This window comes from Chenopodium quinoa, unplaced genomic scaffold, assembly GCF_001683475.1.
Source record: "Chenopodium quinoa cultivar QQ74 unplaced genomic scaffold, ASM168347v1, whole genome shotgun sequence".
Taxonomy (NCBI): Eukaryota; Viridiplantae; Streptophyta; class Magnoliopsida; order Caryophyllales; family Amaranthaceae; genus Chenopodium; species Chenopodium quinoa.
The window spans coordinates 1,165,519-1,186,296 of NW_018743791.1; the positions used below are offsets into that span (position 1 = coordinate 1,165,519).

The 20,778-nt window shown below is 32.4% G+C and overlaps 1 protein-coding gene and 1 long non-coding RNA gene across 7 annotated transcripts; one reads left to right on the forward strand and one right to left on the reverse strand.

Annotated features, from left to right (window-relative positions):
* Nucleotides 1-1,642: 1,642 nt before the first annotated feature.
* Nucleotides 1,643-14,605, forward strand: LOC110685076. 3 transcript variants are annotated; one of them, XR_002503915.1, is made up of 6 exons: nt 1,643-2,012; nt 2,103-2,150; nt 6,526-6,594; nt 7,212-7,273; nt 11,052-11,183; nt 13,740-14,605. It is a non-coding gene; the product is annotated as an uncharacterized LOC110685076 (long non-coding RNA). The 3 variants fall into 3 exon arrangements; XR_002503914.1 differs by having other exon boundaries at nt 1,645-2,012; nt 7,218-7,273; nt 13,751-14,605; XR_002503913.1 differs by having other exon boundaries at nt 1,647-2,012; nt 7,218-7,273.
* LOC110685074 (MADS-box transcription factor ANR1-like) lies at nt 3,060-19,945 on the reverse strand. 4 transcript variants are annotated; one of them, XM_021861537.1, is made up of 9 exons: nt 19,481-19,945; nt 18,845-19,031; nt 13,802-13,883; nt 7,407-7,468; nt 5,954-6,053; nt 5,835-5,876; nt 5,668-5,751; nt 5,383-5,537; nt 3,060-5,284 (listed from the first exon to the last, which is right to left on the reverse strand). In XM_021861537.1, exons 2-9 carry the CDS (start codon nt 19,024-19,026, stop codon nt 5,269-5,271), a joined length of 723 nt encoding a protein of 240 aa, XP_021717229.1. In that variant the 5' UTR covers nt 19,027-19,031; nt 19,481-19,945; the 3' UTR covers nt 3,060-5,268. The 4 variants fall into 4 exon arrangements, with proteins under 4 accessions (XP_021717229.1, XP_021717227.1, XP_021717228.1 ...); XM_021861535.1 differs by lacking the exon at nt 3,060-5,284 and having other exon boundaries at nt 5,291-5,537; XM_021861536.1 differs by lacking the exons at nt 3,060-5,284; nt 19,481-19,945 and having other exon boundaries at nt 5,291-5,537; nt 18,845-19,248.
* Nucleotides 19,946-20,778: the final 833 nt, after the last annotated feature.

Here is a 20,778-nt window from a genome sequence, read left to right on the forward strand (position 1 = left end):
AATGGAGAATGAAAAATATGTCAAATTGGTTTCCTCCATTATTAAAGCGACTTTGAGGTGATGATTTTTTTTTAATAGTAGATTATCAATTTCAATATATTGTCAGTTTTATTAAATGTTTAGTGTCAGGTATTAGATTAATATTGTCAAGCATTATATTAGTATTGTCAGGTATTAGATTGTCAGGATTAAAAAATTTTAGTCAAGAATAAGATTATTTTTATTTTTATCATAAATTTTAGCAAGGAATAAGATTATTTTTATCAGGAATAAGATAATTTTAGTAAGGAATTAGAATATTATTGTGAGGTATAAGAATATTAGTGTTATGTATTATTAGAATATTACTGTCATGTATTAGAATATTATTGTCAGATATTAAAATATTAGTGTCATGTATAAGAATATTATTGTCAGGTATTAGAATATTACTGTCATAGTGTCATGTATTTGGTGTTGCGGGCCTCGTGATCGGGTTTAGTTAGCCCGCGCCTTTTTGTTGGACTTTTGTTATTGAGTCCGGTCTTACGTGAGTCCGGTCTCACACAAAACCTTTTGTTGCTGATAATTGTTTATTGAGGGTCTGTTCTTATACGATTATTTTCAGTTCAGCTCTAATAAGTTCAGTTCAGTTCAGCTGCTAATTTCCTTCTCTTATAAAATATTCAGCTCAATTCAGTCAATCATAACAGGTCCTGAGTTATTGCCTATTGGTGAATAGTAATAAACATAACCTAAACTTAAAACATGCAAAGTTATACTTAGTAGTACTTTGTAATAATTTGGACTAGAATAAATAAAATTAAAAGGTTTAAAGTTTTAGGCCAAATTTGTAACTCACTCCACATCTTAAAAGTTTCAAACTAAAACAACTTCAATTAGAAGAAATGAACATATTATAATAACATTATAATTTTCAAGTACGCCTAGCTTGCAAGACTAGACTTAATGAATTATGTGACATGTCACGTACGTATGAACTTAGCAATGCTCATCTCCATATAAAATTGTTTATAACTCAGTAAAGTTTTTCTTTATAGAAATGTATTGTGATTTCAAAATGTATAAAGTACCTAACTTGTTTGTTTCACCAATTTAATTAGATAATGGTTTCATTTCCTAATTGCCCCAAAACACTTACTTTACTTAATATAGGGTACATTAAGTACATTAAGTTAAATTTGTGCACATTGATGGTCACAACTCACCATTATCGAAGAAAAGAGAGTGAAGATAGTAAAGATTATCCATCTAACTATAAAGATCTAAATGATTAATTGTTTGGCATTGTTTTTTGTTTTGAGTTTTCAGTTTTTTTGAAAACAAAAAACCATAAATAGAATACAAGAAAAAAGTGTTTTCACTTTTTAGTTGTTAGTTTTCAAAATTAGCATGATTTTAATAAGTTTGACTAATTTTTTATTCATTATATGACATATATCATACACTTTTAAAATACAAAAAACCAAAAAAATGAAAACCGCAACAATGCCAAACGAATCCTTTACTTGAAAATATCTTAAATTCTTAAGTACGACACTCAAGACATGAGATCAAATTCTTTATATCACTCACCCTTCTAGTTCCGTCATACCGAAATCATAAACTTTGTAAAATTACTTGCAAACTCAAATGTTGTTATACTAGTGTCATAAGGTAGAAAAAGGTTAATACCTTGAGGACTCGAGGATGGTAATCAATGGAGATTTATACCATCAATGGAATCACAAGAAGAAAATTCTATGATTCCTAATACACTATACCACCCTTTTGTGGGACCTTGGTTGACAAGGACTTTAATATTAACATAATCTAGGGTATACCATAGTGTCTTGAGATATTTTTCTCTCTCTTCTTCCAATCTACGCTTCTCATATTTTTTAAATTTTATTCTTCCTAACTTCCATGGTGTTTTACTGTTCTTGGGTTCTTCTTCATTCCCTTTGTTTTTCTGCAATAATGTATCCTCATTTTACCATTTTTTTGAGTTTATTCATCAAAAAATTTCATGGGTAATTTTTTAATTCATTAATGATCAATTTCTTTGCATTATATGTCATTGCACCGATTATTGATTTTTTATTTATTTATTTATTTTTTAGGTTGAATTGATTATCAGATGTTTTTGTTCCAGGTTGCTGCAAATTATGGTACGTTATACTTCATCTTAATAATTATATAAACATCGCATGATGTTGAAGATGATGATGATTATTTTGTTGTGGTTTTGATGTTCTTTTGAATGGTTTTATTGCTATCTTCTTTAATGTTCTTATTATATTTTTAATTTTTGGATTTAAATTATACCATCATTGTGACTATTAATTAGTTAATTACACTATCAACGCGACTTTTAATTTCGAACACAAGGAGAATACCTGGTTTCGATTTAAATTATACCATCATTGTGATGGTTAATTACACTATCAACGCGACTATTAATTTTGTACACTAGTAACACAACTACTAATATCTTATTGATTTTAGCTATTGAGGAGTATTTTTTTCTGGGTTAGATGCATGAATAATGCTGTTTTGTTCCCTTGATTTTGTTATTTGATTTTTATTATATTATGTTATTGATGGGTTTGTTTTCTTAAAAAATATATTTATTGATTTCCTCTTGTTGTCTTGGTCTGCTGCTGCGGTTTTGTATAATGCTATCAGTTTTTCTTAATATTTTGATCTTGGAAACAATGATCATTATCTTTGTCTTGCAAGTGGGTTATGCAAGTTGCTTCTATTTTCCCTCGAGTTGGGCATTATGCAGCTAATTACCCTTATTTAACATGATTATAATATTTCCTTTGAGCTTTGGTATACCATGGCTGTCTATTATAACTCTATATGCTTTGTATTTGTTTGTTTTGTAATCTCAACGAAGTTATTCGATTGATCTATTGCAAGTGGTGAGTCGTGAATTGGATAATTTAGTATTGTTAAAAAAATCGAGGAAGAAGTGTCCAAATTCTATTTGGTTTGCATTACGATTGAAGCTTACATTGTGTTTGGTTAGCAGTTGTGGAGGTGGAGAGAAAGGGAGGGAGGTGTGTGTGTTGGGGGGGGGGGGTTTGGTGAAGTGGGCTATCATTTTCCTTCAAACTTTTTCCAATAGTGAAGGGATTGTGCTTCTTAAAGGGAAAAGGAAATGAATCTCTCCAATTCCATTCCCCTCTCTTATTCTATGTTGTATCCAAATAAAAATAAAATAAGTAACTCATTTTGTCACCCACATTTTTCTCTTATGTAACCTTTTTACCCAAGCATAGTGATAGGTGTAGCAGCTTTAAACATTTGTAAATGAAAGAGGTTGTTGTGGAAGAATGTCATCCAGGTCAAATATGGTTTTACCAAGGGTACGATGATAAAGCTACAAAATATTTGGAAATTCCTTTTTCGGAAGCTTGCAAGTATTCAAGGTCATCAGTTTTAGGGTAAATATAAGTTTAGGGGTTTTGTTTTAGCATAGTATTTGATATGATGGACCGGTGATTCATCTTTAAAACCCGATTTGGCCTTAGTTTACTTTCTTCCTAAGAGGAAAATTTGGGTTAGCATAATGAGATGTATTGGTGTGGGGTGATAAAGAAAGTTGGGTTATTCAAAGTGCTCATATATCAAATTATACTTTCTGTAAGGAGCTGTAGTATACAAACAATTTTGTTCTTAGAGCTATTGTATATATGTCTGTGTTGCATTTGTTCATTATGTCAATGACGACAACAATATCTTAAAACCATCGAGGGAGCATGGCCATCTGCCTGTTTTGGCTATTAGGTAGCTTTATACCTTGGAAGTACTGTTGCATACATCATATTTCCAATATCTCACGTTTCCACTAGCAATATGATCTTTGTTTGCATACATCATATTTCCCAAGAATGTGCTTTGTAGGCATTGACATATCCTGAATTAGATGTTTGACATCTTTCCTGTTATGGAACTATGGGATTTTCAGCAGATTCAGTGTGATGTTCCAGAGACAACCATGTGGTTAAGCCATAGGTAAAGCAAAATGGCTCTTCTTGGTGCAAGGAATTTTTAGGCTCACCCTTAAGTGATCCCAGGATAGTGCAGCTCATACACATTAAATTATTACTCACAACACAATTCCATAGCAGTATTTTCTCCTGCTTGTCAAACCTTCCTGAATTGGTCCATTATAAAATAATTAGCAAGCCAAGGTTACCTGACAATACTGGAATCAAGTAAAATTTATGTCTTCCCTTAGTGCTTTTACAGTTTTACTGGCTCTCATATGGTCCATAGTTTCTAATCCATGAGTCCAATGCATTACATTTAATAACAAAAAAAATTGAACTGAGGAACAACATCTAGGAGTCTTAATTGATACAAGTGAATGATGGCTTAGTGCTCTTTCTTAAATGAAAAGAAGCTTGGTTGGGTTTTAAATAAACTTAGCTGCTGCTGGAATGGCAGTTTATTTCCCATATTTTTCCTTTATTTCTGTAGCTTTTTTCATGACAACCATTACATGTTATCTGTAGGTGCAGTATCATTGATACAGTTTAATCTTCTCTGCTCTTTGGCTCATTAGTTTCCTTTTTAACAACTCCAGCTGCTATGATTCTTGTTGCACTTTCCTAGTATGAAACTTCTTTATTAAACAATAGAGAACCATGCCAAGTCATTTTATATCATTTGCCAATGATCTCATTGCAAAAGTATATACATTTTTTGTTTTACGTTATCTAATTTAGATTTTTTGCAAAAAAGTACACTGCCTTTGCTGCAGTTAGAAGTAGTTTTTTATTGTAGCTTGCATCTTTCCTTCTTCGACGTCATGGAATCCTTTTGACACTAAGGTCTCTACTTGTAATCCAGCAACAGGGAGTTATGGCTTTACAAATTGCAAATCTTCTATCAAATTGTATTTTACAGGCTGAAGTGTAATTTTTCAATTGATCAGGCCAATGATTCATGATCTTTATTTCACAAGAAAAGGGTCTACAGCTACTAGCATTTGAATTCGTGAAACACACCATCATAAGAACAATTACATACCTTACAAAAAAAATAAATATATATTTAACAAGCACATCTATCGTTTTTTTATTATGGAAAGCTATTGTTGGTCATTGGTCTGCTATACTAAATTACCGCTATGTACCAAATCATACCAAATCTGCAGTTGTTGCTGAATGCTTCTTTCTCTATGAGCACATGCATCTTCCCATTCAAGTAGAATGGTTTGTTTTAATGCTTGGCTAAGCATTTGGTGTGGCACTGGACACAGTACCAGCTTTGTTAATGTAGTTGCAAGCTACAAACAAAATGTGCCTTATTAGTGTAAATTATATTTTCTCCTTGATTCTTTTTATGAAATTCTGAAAAAAATAGTTGATTGGAGAGTCAAAGTACCATAATTTCATTTTTTTTTGTTGATGTTTCATCGTTGTGCTGCTCTGGTTGCTTAGCTGGAGATTGATTGCCGTGTTCATGTGAGAATCATTATTGACATTATATGACATGTGTGGGTGTTGCTGTATCTGATTCGTTTCCTCTGTTGTGCACACCTGAAATTCAGAATCTTTCTTAGACACACTAGCAAACAGAAGGCCATCAGAAATTGAATTGTTTCTTACAGTTGATTTCATTTATTATATTAATGGCCTCTATTCATAAAACAGCCTCTCTGTTTGATACCTGCTTTTGTAGCTCTGAATTTTGCTGTTTCACGAGATTTAATTGCTTATAAAGCTCAATATTGTCTTGATGAATTATAGCTCCCTGCAACAAGTTTAACAACTTTCAGCACACTTTGTTACGTGCATAAATAGAATAAAATTAGTAGATATTGTTGATGAAGTGACCCTTTGGTTAAGTTCTCTGATCTCTTCAGATAGGAGTTGGTCCTGCAAACAATAGCAAAGTTGTTAATTGTTGTGTTTGCATTTAGGATTTGAATTTGTGCAGCAGAAATATTTCACACCTTTTTCATTCTCACACTTTTCAAGCTTGTTTCCAATTGAGTTTCCAAGTTCTGCATGTCTTTGATGCTTAAACCTGAAAGTTCTTGCCCCATAAGTTTCCTGCAACCATCAAACTGGATGCTAAGATATAGAGGCGGAACTTTTTGCAAGTCTGTTGAAAATTGAATATTTGCGTTTCAAAATTTAAAATGTTACTGTAATTTGTAGCCAAGTGTCTTTGTTGTCCTCTTGGAGTAGATAACTTTTACAGTTTCAATATGTGTCATTCCTGCCTGACTTTGTGGTTTTTTATCTATTGGAAGTTCATTGATTCTTTGAATTAAACTAACCGGTTTTCCCAGAAAGCAACTGTCTTTCATTTTTAATAATAACAATAATGGAAAAAAAAACCAAATAAATATCAGATTCCTCTAGGATTTTTTAGCTGTTTACCTTGTTATTTTGTTTTTGACTATTCTCTTTTCTATATTTCTATCTAAGCTGACTATTGATGCATTGATTAGCACATACCCACTAGTTTATCTCCAACCTCTTGTTATTCTCTGATGTGAACTATTGTTTCCTGGAACAGATTTATTCTCTTGTGCAGTTGTGCTACTCATCCATCTTGGATTTGAAGAAAAGCAATCATGCTACTTAGGTAAATGAGTTTTGATTTTAGCTACCTGTTTTCAGTGTTGTGTGCTTGAATGACGAATGCTGCTAGTCACTGGAACGGTGGAACCATAATCTAGCTTGTGCAAGCTATATTTTACTTGATGTGTCTTTCTAGCCATTACCTTTCACTTGAAGATCAAAAGCTGAAATCTTGAATCGTTGTTTGAGGGATATGTGTATTGTATTAAAATCTTGAATCGTTTTTTTGAGGTGTATGGGTAGTGTATCTAAATTCAAAATCATGATCAGTGATTCAGTTCCATATGGGACTATATCATGAAAACTCTTGCAGTCATTTAGGGATATTTTGTACAAATCATGAATGATGAGTTTGGTGTGCTCAAATTTATATTTGAATCCTAGGAAACAGTTGGGAATCTCCTATGTGTAATTTGATGCTCAATCCAAAATATAATTTCTCTTGAAATATCTGAATATCATTGGTAAATGTTGATAAATAGTGTTTGAAATATTACTCTTTCTGTAGTGCATAATTCCCCCCCCCCCCCCCCCCCCCCCGCTCTTTTGTGTAGTTCTTTCTTTATATATTATTATATTTGTATGAGATGAATTAAAGTCATCGTAATCACGTAGTAAAAGCTGCAGGGGTATGATGCTGGAATGTGACAGATTTTGTGCAAACCACCACATAGAAATCACAGGTATGTCTGGTATCATAACGTGGCTACTTGCTTACCAAAGTGTAAAGCAATTTTCAGGCTATTGATGGTCAATTGGAAAATATTACAGTATATTATTTGATAATATCGAGTTTAAGGTCAAAGTTTGGTTTACCTGTGACTTTCTTGTAAATATTGCAGCTGTTGCCTCAAGTTTGCTGCCTCCCTTTGCCAAAACTGTAATAGAAATAGGAGAAATGGTTATTGTCATTTTCTATTTTTACATCATGCTGATATAGGGGTTCGGCTTTACATGTAATGCTGAAATGGTAGTACTGGGGGCTCTTTTAGTTCAGACATCACATTTGGTAGTGCAGTAAATTTATACAATGCGTCATGAAATATAAAAAAGAAAGAAATCAGTCCTCTGTCATTGCCATTGTTATATTTTTTTCCTTTTCTTAATATTATTTTGGTGATATTTTAAAATCGATTCCTTTAGAAGTTTTACCTTCATGTAACAAAGGTAATATTAGGCCTTTAACATCTGATCACCTCATCCCTTTTAACCTACACTGATATTCCCATGTTTCTCCTCCCCCTTCCATTTGTGACCTCAGCTCCACATTTATAGCCTAGATTGATTATCAACCTTATCAGTATCACCATCTGAAAAGTCAGCTTAGGTATGTAGTTCATTGGCATGGATTTTCAGATTGTGGTTAGCGGTGAATTTTATGGTTAGTTTATTAGTCTATGTTCTTTGTTTTCATTTTTAATTATGCATTTTCCTCGATTGGTGACTATCGGAAATTTGACATTTTCATATGCACTTGACAAACAATAAAATTCCTGATATAGGATATGTTATTATGTACAATGATGTTAGACAAAATTTTAATCTAAGGTGTAATGGCTACAAAGCAATTAGGTACCATTGGTAATGCATACTTCCTCTAGGCAGGATGTTTCCCAATAATTATTATAAGGGTGGATTTTATTGCAAGCCAAGATGGTAGAATTGAGTCTCTTTGAAGTCAGAAAATTTGAAGAACGGTGCTTTGGGACAATGTACATTAGATGTTTGATGCAAGTTGCTACCTTTAATGGTTGTAGTACGTTGAGGCGTAGTGTTAATATCCTACACAAGAGTGCAAGATCTGCCAATGTGAGGTCATATAAATGTTAGGAAATTGTTGGCTCAACCCCCGGAGCTCGGGTGGCTAGATGAAAACCCGCCCGCTCAGGCTGAAGATCCACTCGAGATTCTGAACACCTCATATATGTTGAAGGCCTGACATAAAGCAAGTGGACATTGCAGCGAAGATGTCATGACAAGGCTGCATGGACTACTAAAAGAGACCTAGTAGGATTGTGTTCCAAGATTGAGTGATATAGGTGAGAGTTGGCTTACTTGGGGTAAATTAGGCAACAGTTGCTAAGATGATGCCTTACTTTAGATGAGGTAGACTGGCTGGAATTTGGAAGAGGTGCACCCTAGTGAGTTATGAGACAATTGCTAAATTGGATCTGGATAATGGCTCTGTAGTCATGATTTGTAAGGTCATTTAACTTCTTGGCACAATGAAAGAAGTCAAGACTCAAGAGCACAAATTTAGTCTAACATAAACTAGTCATGTTTGTAAGAGCTCTTTTATGAAGCAAAAGGCAGGAAGTCCATATGCACTGTGCTTTTAGAAACAGTTGGTGCTGGAACCTTGAAGTTTGTTAGAGTTCATGAATTGAGTGTATAGGAAAAACTATTTTTGAGTTTAATGTTGAGCTATCAATTTTTGAGGTAGATGGTTTGCCTGACATGCCCTGTGGGTTGCAAATTTTTTGTCAAGTTTAGAATCCTTGTTTGCGTGCTAGGTTGCTAGCTGAAAGAAAGAAAGACTTCTTCAAGATTGGGTCAGACAGAGAAAATTGTTTGAGAAGAAAATAAAGGGTAGCCAAGGATGGAGATTTCATCACATAATCCTCTAGTTACTCATAAAGATCACCCTATATCCTATCTAAAGTCATTCTGTCTTATCATATGTCTGTCTCACATAAACTATTAAGTGTAAGAGTGATTGAACTCAAAAGTAGGGTAATATACCTACGTAATTGTTTGAGTGGCTTTGGTTGTTGGTACATATTAGAGGAATTGTAAGTATAGTCGTGATTTATATGCCCATGATAAGACTTATAGTGGTGATTTATATGCCTGTGATATGACTTATAGTGGTGATTTATATACTATGATATGACACATCTTTTTTCTAAGAAAAGATTCTTACTGGAATTATTCATCTGATATTTACATTGATAATATTAATGACAGGGCTTTTATTAAAGGCCTTACTACCTCTTACCCGGCTAATTGGCCTTGAATAGTCAAATTCCTTCGATTGACACTCAAAAACACATTCTAAATAGTGTTACCTACTAAACACTGTGCAACATAATACTTCTTATCTTGTAAATATACTATAACACATAAAGTTACTGCTGTTCTTGTAGCTTGGAAAAGAAGAATGATGATACTTTAGCTTTAATTTCATAAACGTGGAAGATGGTATTTTGGGACATTTGTTGGAGCACTTGCAAAGAGAAAACCCAAAATGTTTTGAGCTTTTGCTACCCCTAGTCAAGGTTTCAAGTTCCCTTATAACATGTTTTCATAGGAACTTTTTTTCCTCTCTCTAAATCTGAGTGCCACATCCACCCATCAACCTTTTAAACTCTCCTTAGTCTTTGCGAATCAATAGAGTTAATCATGGGACGGATTAAAACGTGTATTGATTGCAGATATTGATCAAAATCTGGTCTCAAAGACCTTAGAATGTGAAACAGGCTGGGGGTTATTTGTTTTCTCATACTTAGAAGCTCTTGCCTAAAACTCAATGGCATTAACATACTTAAGTAATAGAGTAGGGCCAGCCATAGGGGTGACTGATTAGGATGAGCTATATGCCTATATTGGTAAAACTTGCACAGAATGTGAGATGCTTTTAGAGGGCTGGTGTGTCTTTTAGTGTCTTAGTGGGTAATTGAAGTCATAGACCAGTGGGAAGGAGACTGATCAAGAAGAATTATTCGTTGCAATGCTATGCTTCAGTAGGCTTGTTTTTTAGAAAGGGGCAAAAAGTTTGTGTTTCCTCTCTCCCTTTGAAGAGGACAGAATTACAATTATTTTATTTTGTGTTTTATAATACCTGATCTCATGCTCATCTTTGTTGTCAAAATTACAATTGAGATTTTTTCTTCTTCTCCTTTTAGGACATGCTTGGATTGAGGGTAATAATTTAGAGGCTAGTAATTTAAGGGGTAATAAGTCAAAGTGTCAAACCAAGAAATATGACTGTAAATGAAGACGATAGAGTATGAGGTGGTGATAAAGGAAATATTATAGTGGTGGTATGATGAAGAGAGAGAGAGAGAGATGGGGAGATTATCACCCTCATAATAGGGGTAATAGTTGCCCACCATTATACTAGGATAACAATTACCCCAAGATGAGGGTAATAGTTTCCCTCACTTCCTTTATCATCACAGCATCACTATCTCATTTGCATTGAAAGTCACACCATCACTACCTCATTCTCTCACAACTACTTAGATCCATCTTAGTTTGACTTTTGTTACCCCCTTAATGCTCTACCCCCATTCCAAGCATGCCTTTTGAGGAAGTACCCTCCTTGTTCATGGGCTGGCACTGTTTGATCACTTGCATACCTGTTTTGAGCTGTGGCCTTGTTGAATCCGGCTACCTGGCACCCTGCTGCCAAAAAAGAAACGAACTATATTTTAATGAAATATATACTGATTGTTGCAGGGCTTTGAGGCTCTTCTGAGTTGCAGGTATCTTCTGCAAATGAAACATAAGGCAATTAGATTATAGGCTTGCTGGCTGGAGCTTTTGTGTTTCTACTATGCTACTTCATGCGAGAACTGCAGCTCATGCTTCGTAAGTTGCCACAGCCCCTTTTTTTATGACTTTGTCGTATTCTTGTAAGTGAGGATGATGGTTGAATGAAGCTGCTCAAATGAAAAGAGGGAAAATAATAGATGTATTTATGGGTAAAACAAGATAACACCGTGATCTTGTGACAGTGTTATCTGTAAAACTACTAACTTTGTAGATGTGAGAAAGAGAGGAAGTGGTTGAGAGGGAAGTACACGTCTCTAACCTCTCATGACTGCGTATCTTAATCCCCTAGTACCCTCAATGGCTCAATCTGTTTAATGCATCAGCATATGTTCTATACGATTTCTGCCTAGGGTGTAGAATATCAGGATGGCAAAAAGATTTTTTGGTGGCTGGATAGTTGTAGAGGGGGCTTTGATAGCAAAATGAAATTAGCTGGTTTCTGGATATAATAGAATACTTCTTGGTTTCACTTGTTGCTTCATGCCTTCATCAAGTGATATACTGGACAATGCCTTTACTTCCCTTCATTTTCACCTCACCTTAATCGTGCTGTATCATCTGCACTCTAGTTTGTTCAGCACCCTATAACTTTCTTTAATCTCCGGCCACTGATGCCTATGAGACTTGGAAAGAGAAAACCAGCATTTTGGTAGGTTATTCTTGTAATGCAATCTTGTGGTTTCCTTGAGGTAGTTGTTCATTTCAACTCTATTTTGGTGAGAGTTATAGATAATCTGATGCTGGAGATTGGTTTAGAAATGTTTGAATTACTCTTAAGACATAAATTAACATTTGGGATTTTTCTTCCCTTTTTTTGGGTTATTTTTGTCTGTTATTTGTAGGATTCCTTGGATTTTGTTTCTACGTATTGGGGGTGTGCTTTTGATTCTTTAGAAGTTGTTACTAGAGGTGAATAGCAGGGAAGAATTTTCCTCAGTTCCTTTCCACCACAGATTTTCCCTCTTCATCCCTGACCCAACAAAAGGAGCTAAATACTAGCACAGGAGATAAAGGGAAGAGAGACACCCTTGGTAACAAAGTAAATAGCGCCTTTAATCAACTTGCCTTTTTTTCCCTCTAACAGGGTCATTCTCAAACATCACAAGCTCAGAACTTGACGAAGGAAAAGAATTTTATCAGTAATTTGATGAGTCGCTTTTTTTTTCGAGCTATTTTGGATTAGGTGATCCAAAATTCCAAGTTTTCTTAGTCCCTTCTCTGCATTCTAGAAAGAATTTTGCTCCAGAATAGTAGTAAGACAAGCCTTGGCTAAGAAATTTTAAGCTCTTGGCTTCATCACAGGTTTGTCTCAGAAATATTACTTCTATATCAACCACTAGTCAATGGTCACATCATTTGAGCTGCTCCTCCTTACCAAACGAATGACGGAGCCCAGATTTTGAGTTTGGGTATCTATAAAAAAAAAAAGAAAAAAAAAAAAAAGACAAGTCTAGCCCGTTTTGATAATCATGCATCTCTCCACCAAAAGTAATCCTTCCTTTTATAGGTGTCATTTATGTTATTCTGTCATCTGCTTTGTATTTCTATATTTATCTCTCCGTCTTGATGTTCATTCTATTTTTCAAGCTATTTCGATCTCCTGAATTATTAGTTTTCACTGCCCTCTCCCCCTCTGATAAACTTTGATAGTTTGAAGTTGGTGTCAATTTTTGAGTTCTGTTACCACTGTCTACTGCAATTCTGATTATTATTTGATGGCCAACAGACAAATCGATTGTCTAATTGACTATAAGTAAACACCAGTGTATCTATTTCCTACAACCAGAACCATAGTTACCATTATACGAAGTAGTTTTTACTTGTCCCATACTATTTGGCACACTTATCTTTGACAAAAAATCCTTCTCTCTCTCTCTCTCCAACTTAGCTCTTTCTCTTACTTTTCTCTGTGGAATAGGTGAGTGTGCAAAATAATTTGGGACGAGAGGAATTTTATCAGCCACAACAACATATTCCTTCTGCACCTTAGGTTTCACTACTGCATTGCCTCATTTCTCCTTTCCACACTCTAGAACTTCTTCCATATTGAATGATAAATTCAGTAAAGAAGAAAAGGGGCCAGGGGCGACACAGCAAATGCACTTTTTGGTGCAGTCGGTTCATTGGGTATGTTTGGTTTAGCTTAATTTGGTGTCTGATGTGCTGATGGCTTGATAGTAGAGTATATGTGACCCACTTGGAATATTTGTAGTAGACTGGCTTTGTGGGAAGAGAGTTGCTATTATTCGTTTATATTATGAGTATCTTGGGAAATGTTATAGGAAAGAGAAGGTTAACAAAAAAGAATTATCTGTCAACTTAGTATATTTAGGAAGGCAGAAAGAGAGGAGAAAATTAATCAGAAAGTTGTAACTATTTTGCTTTGCTTTAGCTTGTTACTTTGTTAGTCATTGAGTGGGAGCTGGGAAGGTCCAGCCACTCAAATGTCTGAAAATGGTCTTTAATTGATTATGTAATTGCATCAGTAATGTGTACAATTATCAACCTTTCCTAGTTACTCTTCTTCCCTTGTTTAATTGCATATTACGTAACCTACTGCATGTTTACAGAAATAAAATTAATACAAAACAGTGTGCATGCAGGTCAAGCTTTTTTGTTTAAGCAAGATTGATCAAGTGATAAAATTTTCTTACCTTAAGTTCAGAAGCAGCAGATGACAGCTGGTGGTTGTTCTCTTCCTTCATTTTGTTGTATCTTTCAATCACCATTTTCATGCTGAAAGTAGCATTCAAAAAATCAATGTCACTTTTCCTAAAGGGATGAATTTAATAGTCATGGTAATGCGGGTTTAATGATACTTTCAATAAATTCCTGCCATGACAACCCCCCCCCCCCTCTTCTCTTCTGAGTGAGCGAAGTTCAGAGACCAGCTAACAGGATGATCACTGAGGTCTAACAAGAAGAGGTAGCTACCCTATAGCAACTTCATTCAGAAACATGGAAAAGATTTAAAAAAAGGCGGAGCTGAAGAGCTTTCTGCTGCTGCACAAATTAATTCAAGGATACAAGGATGATAAACACTATGGTATAGGTAATGTCTAATGTTCTCTATATTCTTCCTAAAGTTTGAACTAAATCTGGTTTTGTCAGCAAAATTTATAGCTACAGCAAATGGATGGTGGTTAAATTAGACTACGATGAATGTGAATGAAAGACTATAAGTACATGTTGAGCCACTGAATAGCGACATGTTTAAGGAATGCGAAGGAGGCTCTTTTCTCTTGGCATGGAAGTAGGGGGTATTAGAAATGTTTATGAATAAAAGTAGGTATTATTTGAACAACAGATTGGTGTATGATTTCATTAGTTGATAATTAACTTATTTATGTTTTGACCAGTAGAATATATTACTTGTACAAAATTGCTAATAACAGCTATCAGTTTTTAGCAATCTGGTTATGTAATGTTAAAAGAGTTTTGACATATTTCATGATTCATTGTTCTTATTTGACCATTTAATAAAATTCTCTCTATGCTCTTTCCATTATTATGTGTACAAACTATGTCTATTTGTACATTAGGGCATTAAAAATATCGATTTAATTATATACCGAAAATGTGGTAACCCTAGCACGAATGAATACACACTTGAAAATTTTAATAATGAAGGTTTCGAACCCATGCGCTCTCTCTCTCTCTCTCCCCTCCCCCCCCCCCCCCCCCCCCCCCCCCTCCCCTCCTCCCAAATACTTTGACCTCCATGATTGGTAGTTCAAGGCACCCTTATAGGAAACCCTAATTTTCATTGTTTGCATGTCACATTATTGAAATAGAATTTTATGTATTGAATGTATGGTATTCTCTTCTGTAAATACGATAATTTTTTAATTTACTCCAAAATCTATAGATTTATTATATTGTAGTGTTCAAACTTAGTTTTTTGCAAATGAATTTTCTCTACATTTTTTTTTATTTTTAATTTTTTTATGACATTGTTAGAACTGTATTTTTTTTTTTTTTTTTTGAAACACTGTTAGAACTGTATTTGATTAATTGGTCATCATTGTAAGTGAGTAGACATTCAATCAACAGATTTAGTTCTTATTTCAATTTATGAGAGTTGAACCCGTAATAAATCTTCTATTTTGAGAGGGAATATTCTATTCATTTTAAGCTTAGACATCTTTTTAAACCTTTAATTTGTTTAACCCTAGAGGGTAAGAATTTTGTAAATTGTAGTTTGTGATTTTTCTTTAGGATGAGTGTTGATGGAATATATGTTTAGAGATTAAGTAACAATTCACATCTGAGTTGTGAGGTTTCAATTTGATAATCCCACATTAAATTAGAAGAGAAAAGAATATTAGCGCATATAATCTATCAATTGAATATGAGATGTAAGTCATAGAATCATGTTGTATGTGATTAGGCTCTTTTCAGAGTAGAGTTTTTATGTTTAGCGGAGTTTGCACACTAAAGATTTAATTTAATTATTAGAGCAAATTTATGTTCTTTTCCCATCTCCATTCTCAAAATAAGATTAGGGCTCATTGTTTTGAATAATGCAGTTGTATAAGATTTGAAGATTACTTAGGAACATTAAAACTAATACTTCATACAAATGATTGCCGTCCGGCCCCAATAAGGTGGATTCACATGTAAGAAAATTGTGTGGTCTAACTCTCCCATCGTTTGGTATTAAACTCGGTGGAGATTTGCCAAGTGATATCTTGAAACACTAGTTTGTTTGTTTGTTTGTTTTTTCTTGTCATTGTGCATGTTGATAAATCACACATTAAAATGATAAAATTCATTTACATTTGATGTGCATTCATCCCTTCCTAACATCACATTCATGCAAAAAATTTTCAATATATACGTTTTAATATAATATTAAATACAATTTTCAAAATAATTATTGGTAGATTTAAATAATATTAGGTACAATAAGATATAATAATAATAATAGTCTACTGTGCAAAAAAAGACCAATAAAATATAAAACCTCAACATTTTTTACAATCACTAGTGGGATGAAAAAAATAAATTTTATTGATTCAAAAATTCAAGATAATTATAGAACAAACTGTACAAAATACAATAAGGAATCATGAGAAACAGTACTAAATGTATAAATGTAGAACTTCCAAAACTAGAGCCTCTCCTGCAATAATTTAAGCTCAATACTGACAAGAAAATCCTGATCAATTCATGCTTCTATGTCTTTTTTCACTCAAACCAACAAAAATAAAGGCATCAAATTGTACGTTTGTACTCCCATTTATTTGCTCACAACATTGGACTATATCTAAAAAAAAAAGAACATACATAAATACATACCTGACGTAAATAGTACCAGTTTATAATATTAAAAAAGAAAAACAAAAGGCTAACATGTCCGTTAACCAAGTATATTTAAAAAGAGTGCAGATTATACGATTAATGCAATAATAGCTTATGCCAAAATTTTGACTATGAGAGGTCGGAACAGTGTGATAATAACCAATTTCGAACAAATTAAATTAAATAGCTAAAGAGCCATGCAATGTAATCAATTGAGGCCAATACTTGAACATTTTGTTTTGTGGTGGTCCTGATGATGAAATGGTCTTACTCGAGGCTAGACAGTACAATATACACTATGGATTTATCCTTTTCGATTTGTGGAGGAAGGGCATGCGCATATAACAGCCAATTGTGATGATTATATTATACAAAACTCATAACAAGGTTCAAGTCAACCAAACCACTAGGGTTATATATAGAATTAGCATATAGTGTACGAATTGAACTAATAAGTACGTCTCTGTACTCTACACCTAATTTTCGCTAATTTTAGGACTTATAAGCTTTGATAAGTTCAAATAATATAAGTTCAATGATATTAACTTTAGATAAAATAAATTCAAGGTTAATAAAGCTTAGATAAGTTTAGATAAGATAACTTTAAAGATAAGTAAATTTTGATTAGATTATTTCAAGGATATAATAAGTTTAGCTTATATAAGTTTAATAAGTAAAGATATATATGTTCTAGCTAATAATTTTAAGTGTAGGAATTACAAAGTACTAATAATTAACTTCGAGATTTCATTCTTACCATCTTATTTTTGCTAGTTAGGCAATAAGATAAGCTCAATATTGTTAAGTTCAGATAGTTAAGTTTGAACATATACGCTTATTGATTTTATTTTATTATTTAAAAAAAAAGCTTAGTAACAAAAACTTCAAAAAAATGTTATAATTAGTTGAAGGCAAATTAGTCTATCTAGATAAGATACAAAGTCAGTAATTTGGTTTTATCGGACTAAAGATTAGAAGTTCTTTTTAGCTTCAATTTCCAAAGTGAGACAGCTTTACTCATGTTTGTTTAAACACTAGACAATAGACATGTATTAATCTGAGTGATACATAATAAAATGAAGATGTAAGTTTGAGGAAAGATAATCAACTGATTTATCCTACAAACTAATCTAAAGAAAATTAATATGTAATAGAAGATGTTTGGGAACAACTCAACTATGAAACTTGAGATCAGAAAAAGGCTAAAAATTCTTTAGGAGAGATAGAAAGAAAACTGAGATAGATCTAACAATAGATGTATATAGATTAATGACATTAATCAATTTAGATGGTAAGCTGGCAAATGGTCACTATGTAAGTTACAAATTGGGCGAAATTACATTTGTTGAAATGAAAGGTGCACTCTATTCACCTGATGTATACTAATCTTTATACTTATTAGAACTTATTAGACATTACCAAAACTTATTTTGTTTGCAAATTGAACTTGGGTAGCCTAATTAACCCTTAACAACACTCATCTATTCTTAATATTAGTGAAATTAAAGTGAACAGAATATAGTCAAACTACAACTATTGAGGTGAATTTAATGTATGTACTCAATAGTATGATGTCAAAATTAATTATCGAAAAAGGGCATAGTAGTCCCTTGAAGAAACTAGACATTACTTCGATTCAATACCAGTAATTTTAACCCCCTTGAGGAAATATATATTTTATTATCAATTAGAACTTTGTACACATTCATTAATCAGCTAATAAATTGTATTTTACTCCAATAAAATAGCAGTATTATAATTCAATAAATTCATAAAACATGTGTGTTGGGTTTTAGGACTACAAAAATGTAATTTTAGTTCTCCAATTGCACACGTGAAATTTAATTTTCATTAGTTAAACCAAAAAAACTCTTCTTGTAATGAGATTTATGTGAGGATGGTGTTATATACTTTTAACTTTTATCTTTTGCACCAAAAAAAAGAGAAAAATTAAAAGTACAAATTAAGGAATATTCCAATTTATATTCTTCAATTTTAACCAAAAATAACAAATCATGTATCTAGTATACTAGCTTATGAATGTTTAATTTGATTTATAAACATCGTATTGACTTATATCCACATATAAATTACAACCTCTGTTTCATATTAGTTGCAACGATTTGACATAAATTAGAGAAGAAAAATGTGTAATCATGGCAAATAATATATAACAGAGGTAATATATAATCTCTTTACAAAAATTAAGAAAAAGATTAAGATCAAAATATAGGAATAAATTCCCTAAAAATAATACTATGTATATATGTTGATGCTTATAAATTTCTTATTTCACTAACCCATCGATCAAGAACATGATAATTAAGGATATACTAATCAAAAGAATTAATTAGATGAGAAGAAAACATTAAATCAAGAAATTGTAAACATACTTGGTGCTTGCAAAGTCATAGAGTTTTCCGGTGCTAGAAAAGATAATTGCTCCAACTTCTGCATCGCACAAGACTGATAATTCTCGAGCTTTCTTAAGCAATCCACTTCTTCGTTTTGAGAAGGTTACTTGTCTACTTGTTGCATTGTCAATCCTTTTTATCACAATTTTTCCTCTCCCCATTTTGTCTAAACAAAATTTTCGATATTTTAGGTCATAATAAAAAAAAATTAAAGACAAAAAAATTAAGAAGATAAACTAAATTAAAGCAAAATTATGCATGGAAATAAATTATAATCAATCCACCCACAAAACACATGAACCCCAACATTATTGGAGCTATATTAATGATATGAATTACTTCATAATATTATTTCGTAATAATAATATGTAAAACATTAGATCTCGCGGTTAAAAACATGAATTATTCACATGAATACTAACAAAAATTAAATGATAAAGTTTGATTAAGGTTTTTCTAATTAAAAAAAAATTTAAAGCTTTTTTGTATAGATGAAACATATATCATTTACCTAGTATGGAAAGGGGAGAGAAAGATTTATATTTATTTGATGGAAAATACAAAAAACAAAAAAGTTTCTTTTAGAAGAAAAGATTGAAAGAGAGATTGACTTACTATAAGAGTTGATGAGCAGCTTTTGATAATGAGCAAGGACAAACTAATTAGAGAAGAAGCTATATTTGATGGACTTTTTTTTTTTTTTTTTTCTTTTTTTCTTTTCCTATCTCTTTCAAAATATATTGGAAATTTTGTTTCGATAGTCGTTTTAATTTTTAATTCATTTAGTTATATTATAAGACGTCTTGTAGTCTTGTACGGATTAGTATTTAAAATAGAAATGCTTTTAAAATAGAAAGCTTCAATTACACTATAGACACTTTATTAATGCCAATATACTATAACTAACAATATAATGATATTATAAATCCCTATGATCTCAATAATAAAGCCAACTATGGAGTAATTAATTAAAATTTAATTATAGTATTAACATTAATTAATTAATAAAAAAACCTAAAACAAGGAGCGCTAAGTATGTTAATACTGCCCTTAAAAACTGCTTACCGGATTAGGAGACCCCCACTCGCGCGAATGAGATTAAATTAAGTCACACGCGCTCGTATTTGTTTGACAAGTGTCGAGAGAATCAGCGACAAATCTTTACATGAGATATGCCACACCAATTACAACGGCCTAATTGTAATTGGACATTACTATGTTTGTTTATTTTTGGTTTGTAATTAAATAGATTATCCCCACAAACTTAAAGAAAAAAAAATATATACACATATATAATTGGTTGCTTGAACTCAGTCTCTTTATTATTATTTTTTTAAAAAAAGTTAATTTAGTCTCTTTAACAAAAAGGGTATGTAATTATATGGATGTAGTATGATGCTTTAAGGAGATGGAGATGGAGATGGAGATGGATGTTATAGTGTTATGTGAGATGGATTCATGGAAATATAACAATTTATTATTGCGAGCCAAGGTATGTATGTATGTATGTTTAGGGTTATATTTCACTTAGTTCATTTAAGAAAAAATAAGTTAAAATTTTAGAAAATTAATTTCAAATTTAATAAGTGTAAATAAAAATAAGATAAAAAAATTCATATAAAATAAATTTAATTAAATTAGACAACCAAACGAATAGTTAGGGGCTTAGGGCCTTATTACTATTAATTTATAAGGGGTATTTTAAAGGTTTAAAATTTTTATTTGCAATAAGTTACTCCGTGTTGTAACTTTGCATCGCCATATTTTTTTTTTTGAGTGGATTTGTATTTTTGATCCAAAAAAGAAATTATTAAAGGTTAGTGTATTGTGATATCAAGATTTAAATTGTGCACACGATTACAGAATAAAAAGTATGGGTCAAATTTAGGTTTTTTTTATCGAAGTGTTTATAA

Bases quoted from the DNA above. Each gene is read 5' to 3' on its own strand.
- LOC110685074 (XM_021861535.1), bottom strand. From the start codon at position 19,026: ATGGGGAGAGGAAAAATTGTGATAAAAAGGATTGACAATGCAACAAGT. The intron at 6,054-7,406 runs GTAAACCAAACT...TGATGGTTGCAG, and splicing joins TATTTACAAGAAAGTCACAG to GAAACTTATGGGGCAAGAAC. The intron at 5,752-5,834 runs GTCACTTCATCA...AACTTGTTGCAG, and splicing joins TCAGAGAACTTAACCAAAGG to GGAGCTATAATTCATCAAGA.